The sequence below is a fragment of the Cyprinodon tularosa genome, unplaced genomic scaffold, assembly GCF_016077235.1.
Source record: "Cyprinodon tularosa strain WSP-4 unplaced genomic scaffold, ASM1607723v1 ctg509, whole genome shotgun sequence".
Lineage (NCBI taxonomy): Eukaryota > Metazoa > Chordata > Actinopteri > Cyprinodontiformes > Cyprinodontidae > Cyprinodon > Cyprinodon tularosa.
This window is the reverse complement of record NW_024039240.1, coordinates 645,265-653,164: the sequence shown is the minus strand read 5'-3', so window position 1 is coordinate 653,164 and position 7,900 is coordinate 645,265. Positions and strand designations below refer to the sequence as shown.

The following is a 7,900-nucleotide window of genomic DNA, read 5'->3' as shown; positions in this document are numbered from 1 at the left end:
AATTATGGCTGTGTGTATATGAATTATGAGTTACTATTTTTGTTGTTGCAGATAAAAAACAAACTTCAATTTTTTTTTTTTATATGTTTAGTGCAGACTTCAACATTTGTATAGATAAACAATATGAACAGGTTACCGAACAGAAAAACCTGACACAGATCAAAAAAATAAAACAGGTTTGGGATTAATAGATGCCACATTAACACACACCACAAGCCCCAACAACAATTTAAAAGGGAATTATCTCAGATAGTTTAGAAGGAATCACTACAATAAAGGATATTTTAACTTTATAGAGATAAACAAACAAAGCATCTGGTTCAGAATAATGCAAATTCCTATCGTCCTGAAAGTAGCAACAACTCAGCAGGTTTACTCTGCCATCTGTGCGGCTCCAGCCTCCAGGTGCTTCTGTTTCTTCGCCTCCGCTAACTCTTCGCTGAGTTTGTCCAGCTGAGCCAGCTTCACTTGTTCTATCAAAGACAGTTTCTTTAAACACCACATGCATGCATGACAACTGATTCACCACAAATATGCTCACAGATGACCGTGGGAACCCTTACCAGCTGATAAAAGCTGATATTTTGCGTTTTCAGACTTCTGCAATTCATCGGGAAGTCTCTTTGGATTCTAAATAACAATTTTTAAAGAGATAAATTTGGTTATTTTAGTTATTAGTTGTTTAAATATAGAGAAAGGTAATAAAGCCAACTTACAAAGCCAAAGTCAAGTTGCTTGTGCTGCTCTATCAGTTGCAGAAGTTGATTTTCAAATCTCATTCTGTGGAAATCGGGATGTTTTTGTAAGTTTTTTATGGTACAGTTAAAGTCAGCATTCTGGGTGCCATTAATTACCACTTCATGAATACGTACCGGAGTTTCCTGTGTTTCAGCTTGACTTCCTGGATCTCACATCTGTGCTGCTCCATCAACTTTTCAGTCATCTTGGTCTGATTTAACTGCCTTCAAAGCACATTTTAGCAAACTGGATATATTGAAATTCATAATTTTATTTAAACTAAAGGAGATCACTTAACATGCAAGAGTTAAAACCTTTGGTGGCAGATTTACTGCTTCTTTAAAAGCTCGAAAAGGTCTTAAATTTGTTCATCATTGCTGTGACTTTCCAAAACTATTAGATTTCCAATAGTCCCCCTAAACTCTCTATATAAGCTAGAATTCCTAGTTTTTTATTACTCGTTGTGGCTCTCTGGAGAAAACATGCAATCTCCACAGGTCTGCAGAGTTGAGATTCCAACCTCAGACATTCTTGCAGGAAAGTGGCGGATCTTTCCATCCTGCTACTACGCTGCCTTTTTTGTTGCAGCTTTCCTGCAAAGAATTCTCATAAACCTTCCTTCTTTACACGGCAGAGTTACAACAAAGTGCGTCACAACAGCTATTGCTGTATTTCACGACAATGCCAGGCAGCAGGAAGTCCTAGTAATTTGCTATCAGATGGTAAAGAAAAATGTTAGCAATAAAGTAGGCTGGACTGGTGGGACATGCAGTCATCTTACAGCAAGATAATGACCAAAACACCAACTCACCAAGCTTGTTTGGGCAACAAACAAAGGAGAGATGGCTAAAAATATATGTTTTATTTTTAGTTTTTTATATTACAAAATACATTTTCTTTTATAACATCTTTGTTAAACAAAACAAGTTTGTAAGCACTGGTTAAGATAATGTGTATTATTGTCTGTAATGTAGACTGTATATATATCAAACGTATCTTAGTATCAAATAAAGTTAACTTAAGTAAAATTAGGTTTTCATTTATGAAAAGGAAAAACCTGTCTGTACTGACTCAGGCCTTTGAGATTAACTTGGTGAAGAACCAAGCACTCACAATGTTAGCTTGGTGCCATAAAGCAGCTCGCCTTGTTGTTCTGGATTGTGCATTTCTTGTTTATCGGAATTATGTCACGTTGTATCGAACGACCTGCCACCTTTTTTTTTTCAGGTGTGGTTTTGATTTTAATAACCTTTCTGGAGATGCAGTTCCTGCTCAGCCTCTCTATCTTTTTTTTATTTTAGTCATAAACACTGACCTTACTAAATGGAAAGGAATTATGCAGGATTTCAGATGTTGTCCTGTTTTATTTTCTGATATCCTGAAAGAGGTTTCAAAGGGTTTATGAGGTGGATTTGGTTGGCTGACAAGTCCAGGGAAGGTACACCCTGTTTCACCTTCTCTCCATTTGTGGTTAATGGTCCAGACCTTCAGATATGACCCTGTTAACCTTTCCTGGCCAGCAGGTTGGTATGACATGTTGTTAAATGAGATCTTTTCTGTTTGGGGGATTTATTGATTCTAATGATCTGGCAATCATCAGATCTTTGTGAAAGAGAATCAAGAATATATTAGGCTAAGAATTTGACAAAGGGAACATTATTTATAATTCTATACAAAAGTGGTTGGCTTTGGATAAATTCATTCTTTTAATAAAGGAACTTCTAATTTAAAGCTATATTGTGAATCACTCTGACCAACCCTTGGTATTGTAATATTTTTTTTCAAATAAAAAAACGATCTATATAAATGTGAAAACATGACAAGGGGTGTTTTTGAATGCTGTAGAAATAAATACTACAAAAGTATATTAAAAAAAAAGCAAAAAAAAAAAAACAAAAAAAAAAACAACGAAAATACAAATATGATCCAGCCATACTATCAGACAAAACCTTCTGATGTGGAAGGTCACTGCCATCTAGTGGTAGAAATACTAAACCATGAAAAGTAAATAATGACAGGTTTTAGTTTTAGGTTAAAAATTTGTATAAAAATAGCAATAATAATAAACATTTTTACCTGTCAAGTTCTTGTTCAGACTCTTCACACTGCAGCTGCAACTTTCTGCACATCCCTGACATAACAAAAGAATATGAATTACCCTCTATCTATCTATCTATCTATCTATCTATCTATCTATCTATCTATCTATCTATCTATCTATCTATCTATCTATCTATCTATCTATCTATCTATCTATCTATCTATCTATCTATCTATCTATCTATCTATCTATCTATCTATCTATAGGTATATATATCTAAATATATGTTTAACCCCACTGCACCTTGTTTATATTCATGTATTCCTTCCAGTTCATTAACTTCAGTGAGCACTGAAAAACAAGAGCAATCCATGTGTTATATGTATTCTAAAAATTAACATTTGTCTTAGATCAATTTTTACAAAGATAGATATTTAATTGAATGCTGGCACGTTATATTCTCTAAAATTAATTTAGTGACTTACAAGCTTTCAGGTCGTTTAATAGTACGTCACTGGTAGACTTGGCGACTTTGATTTCCTCATCTAGATGTTTTCTCTCTATTAGAGAGACAGTCAACGATATATCAATTGACTTATATTCTACAATCTTAAAATCAGAATGGCTCAAGTAGGGTGTTGCAGTTCCCTACAAGAGGGAGATACTAATCATATCTCATGAACCTCCATTCATCATGTTCTGAAACTCCAAAGATGGAGTAACAGGTAAGGATGTACCTTACTGACAACACCATCCTGACGTCACCAGAAACTATATATCATGTGCTAAGACCAAACTCACTTGTGGTTGCGTACAATTATTACTACGTCTTCAATAGAACATGTCGGTACACACTATTAAAATTTAGTAATGTCCGAAAAATGCTTTTTTGTGTGGGTGTTTTGGTGAAACTTGCTTTAATTCATCTTAAAGTAAAGGAAACGCGTCTTCATTTACATAATGTCAGCACAACGTGGATTCTTATTGGTACAATACATAAGAAGGATTTCTATAAAATAGCATCCAATAATGAACGCAATTTTCGGTTAAATATGACGATGTATCTTTTTTAGAAACATTGTGAGGCACGTGCTTCGCAGTTTAACCGTTTTATTCTGTTAAAATAAACTGTAACAAAGAGCGGATGTGTCTGTTTACAAAGATAAGCCGGTGTATCAAGATGGTTCCCCTACGTCTTTCATAATTTACGAAAGTTGACTTGTTCGGCCAGTATGTGCAGTTATTTGTAAAGAATACCTGCTTATGAGGTCATCAGTAGTAATTGATGACTAAAAAGTATTGTAAAATTACAGAAATACAGTAAACTCTGTAAATTAACGGAAGTATGAGGGCAAGGCTTTTTGGGAACGCCACGCACGCGCAGCACTTAGCTTGAAAACCAAACAGGAAAAACGAAACAGTGCATTTACTAGGTTTAAATATACGCCTTCAAAAACAGTTGTAAAAGCAGATTATTAAAATCTAAACTGAACAATTTAATATTAGTTTTAAACAAAAGTGAAAACAATCGTTCTCCTTTTATCCCAAATACATTGCTATTGAATTATGACCAATATAAATTGTCGCGTCGTCTTCATTAACCACATTTACAATAACACAACAAAGATGAGAAAGTGATAAAAATCTTAAAAAGATATACCTTGTTGAAGCATATTTAGCTTGGCCCTGAGCTGTTCAATCTTGGGCTCCGGCAAACCTCCACCTAAAATATATATAAAATATATTGAAATATGTTTGTTGTCGATTCAACTTTTGTATTAATCAATAATCATGTCTACAATGCTCAATTATTTACTTAACAAGTAAAAAATGCATTTAAAAAAAGTATTTTGATTTACGTTTCACCAAATGCTAGCTTAAAATGTTAGCATAGTGGCTACTCCTATCAGTACAGTGGTGTTATTAGCTAACATTAGCGATGGAACTGAAACCTAAATTAGTTTAAGTTCTGAAACAATTGATAACAAAATCTTAATTTTAGAATATTCGATAGAAAAATACACTTTTTTTCTGATTGGATATTGTAATAACGTAAATCAAAAACCGTTAGCTTATTGAAATCTAAATGTACAACTGAAAACTCCATCATCATAACTAATGTATTTTCAGGCTGGTAGAATTAATATTAGAAAATTATAAATATTAGAACTATACGCCATATATATGCAAATCATACCGCTGAGTTCGCTCATGGTTATCCAGCCTGTGTTGAGACTCGGTACAACACTTTCACCTGTAGCCTAGGTAAGGAAACCAGGATAATTACAATGTATCCAAGCTATATTTATGTACGGAAGAGGATTAGGCCAACTGAAAAAAAAAGCAAAGTTAACTGATTTTTAAATTTTAATTCATTATAATATGAGCAAAAAAGTCAGAATTCTGACTTTGATCTCAGAATTCTGATTTATTTCTCAGAATGCTGACTTTAATCTCAGAATTATGACTTTTTTCTTGGAATGCTGACTTTAATCTCAGAATTATGACTTTATTCTTGGAACGCTGACTTTAATCTCAGAATTATGACTTTTTTCTTGGAATGCTGACTTTAATCTCAGAATTATGACTTTATTCTTGGAACGCTGACTTTAATCTCAGAATTGTGACTTTAATCTAAGAATTCTGACTTTAATCTCAGAATGCTGACTTTTTTCTCAGAATTGTGACTTTATTCTTGGAACGCTGACTTTAATCACAGAATTGTGACTTTAATCTAAGAATTCTGACTTTAATCTCAGAATTCGACGTTTTTCTCAGAATTCCGACTCTAATCTCAGAATTGTGACTTTAATGATACAACCAAGATCTTTTCTGGCAATCATTTTGACCTGAAAACTAACAATATAAAGTAGATTTGAGCAGATATTTTTGGTTCCAAGCTTCAAATCAGAAGTTGAGGCAAAAATGCACTTTTCAGACTGAGAGGAGCTCAATTTGGCCTCTCTACTTGAAATAGACAAACCGTTAATGATACAGCCATGATCTTTTCTCGCAATCATTTTGACCTGAAAACTAACAATATAAAGTAGATTTGAGCAGATACTTTTGGTTCCAAGCTTCAAATCAGAAGTTGAGGCCAAAATGCGCTTTTCAGACTGAGAGGAGCTCAATTTGGCCTCTCTAGCTAAAACAGACAAATCGTTAATCTCAGAATTGTGACTTTTTTCTCAGAATTCTGACTTTTTTTTCTCGGAATTCTGACTTTAATCTCAGAATTCTAACATTTTTCTCAGAATTCTGACTTTAATCTCAGAATTCTGACTAAATTCTGACAGCTAACAAACATGTTAGTATCAAGCCGTAGCCATGTCTGTTTTAGAGCCTAAACTAGCTGTCTTGTTTTAATGACCTTCTGCTCCTCCTTTAATGAAATAGCATCACCAGGGACCCCTCAGGCACTTAAAAAGTCGCCTAATTCCATCATTTTCAACTAATGTGTTACTGGCCCTCCCAAACAACTCACATCTTTGTCAGTGAAGCTGAGTGCTCCCACATCTCTTCATTCATGGTGCCCATCTACATTAAGATCCAAAATTCTGAGATTAAAGTCAGAATTCTGACTTTTTCCCCCCATATTAAACTGAAATAAAATTTATAAATCAGTTAACTTTTTTTTCCTTTTTTTTTGGGACCCTAATCCTCTTCCATATTTATGCCAGTGACATAATCTTAAAAAAAAAACTAATGCTAATTGAAGGCCTGATATCAGGCTCTCAGAATGATCACATGATCAAGAGATCCTTTTAATTGGGCATTTTGGCTAAGTTAAAAGCATTCCAATATAGGGCACTTGATAATTGGTCAATTTGTTTGTTTTTGCATTATTGAACCACTGGTCAGCATTTTGAACCTATTAGTACTCAAAAAAAAGATGCATTCAAAGGTACTTGAGTATTTCTGTGAAATTTTCAGAGTAATTTTAAAGAACCTTGAAACCACCCTGCCACATATTCTACACCATCTGTGAAGAACTTTAGCATGAAAATTATAAAAAAAAACAACAACAACAAGAACAGCTATTTTGATCTTTATTTGTTATTCAAACAACAAACAAAAAGAAAACAAGTGTCTTAATTCTCCTCACACTTTCACTATGGAATATAAATTTAAAGTTGAATCTATGAACACAAAGAAACTACAACTCTGCTTTGAGAACTCATCCAAAAGGTGACAATTAACGCCTTAATAAAATTATAAACTACAAATATGTGTCCTATTTGTCGTATTTGTGGATTGTCATGCAAGTCTCTAAAAGAGTGGATTCCAAATTCAGTCCTAAGAGCTGCTAGCTTTCATGTTGGAATTGCATGTCAAGAAATAAAAACAGCAACAGCAGATTAGAAAGCTAAGCTCAGCTAAAAGTAACAGGTAATGAGCGACTTCCTCAAAATGGAGTGGAATAGAAAGTACAATATTTGACTTTGAAATGTTGTAGCAAGTTATAAGTTTTGGTTGAATAGACTTTTTTTATATTGCCCCCTGCAATTTCTTCCACTAATTGAAATGTCTTTAAATACACATTAACATTAATTAAACACACTATAGTAAACAGATAAATGGAGGCAGAAGATGTCTTTCAGTCATCAATGCAAACATTCAGCCACACACAGGAGCTCTTTCAAGCTGGGCACAGTTTCATTCACAACACCTGTCCAGTAAACGAAGAATTCCCATCAGAAATACTTTAAAAATCCCAGGGAGAAATTACTATCGTTACACGACTCCATCTGTAATAGAGTGACTATAGGACCAGTTTGATGTAACACAATTTCATACTATATATAATTAAGGGGTCCCTGCTCCATCTCGCTATCAGTTTGGGGTCCTTGGCCTGGAAAACGTTGAAGACCCCTGCTTTAAACCAATCCCTTAGTGTAAATCTATATGAGCTGTACCTTTAGAGTCAAATGTCACAAATAAACTTCTCACTTTTTAAATTTACTTGTACACCCAACATGACTGGGTTGTTTCTTTATGAGATAATTTTATTGATAAATAGATTTCTCCTCTTACACGTGCTTCAATAACTGTGAAAGGACAGTTGTTTACATGTAGAAACTACTGACTGAGCATCCAAAAGTAAAGATAATAGACAGCAAA

The 7,900-nt window shown here is 34.0% G+C and overlaps 1 protein-coding gene and 1 non-coding gene across 3 annotated transcripts; both read right to left on the bottom strand.

Annotated features, from left to right (window-relative positions):
- Positions 1 to 11: 11 nt before the first annotated feature.
- On the bottom strand, positions 12 to 5,106 carry si:ch211-199g17.9 (uncharacterized protein LOC108180085 homolog). 2 transcript variants are annotated; one of them, XM_038303262.1, is made up of 9 exons: positions 4,977 to 5,106; positions 4,440 to 4,502; positions 3,265 to 3,339; positions 3,083 to 3,130; positions 2,815 to 2,869; positions 873 to 962; positions 717 to 780; positions 564 to 630; positions 12 to 473 (listed from the first exon to the last, which is right to left on the bottom strand). In XM_038303262.1, exons 1-9 carry the CDS (start codon positions 4,990 to 4,992, stop codon positions 373 to 375), a joined length of 579 nt encoding a protein of 192 aa, XP_038159190.1. In that variant the 5' UTR covers positions 4,993 to 5,106; the 3' UTR covers positions 12 to 372. The 2 variants fall into 2 exon arrangements, with proteins under 2 accessions (XP_038159190.1, XP_038159191.1); XM_038303263.1 differs by lacking the exon at positions 3,265 to 3,339.
- Positions 3,395 to 3,527, bottom strand: LOC119795328. The gene has a single exon (XR_005282316.1). It is a non-coding gene; the product is annotated as a U8 small nucleolar RNA (small nucleolar RNA).
- Positions 5,107 to 7,900: the final 2,794 nt, after the last annotated feature.

Coding starts and splice junctions, on each gene's coding strand:
- si:ch211-199g17.9 (XM_038303262.1), bottom strand. Junction 3,131..3,264: donor ATTAAACGACCTGAAAGCTT/GTAAGTCACTAA, acceptor CTTGTTTTTCAG/TGCTCACTGAAGTTAATGAA. Junction 781..872: donor CTGAAACACAGGAAACTCCG/GTACGTATTCAT, acceptor CGATTTCCACAG/AATGAGATTTGAAAATCAAC.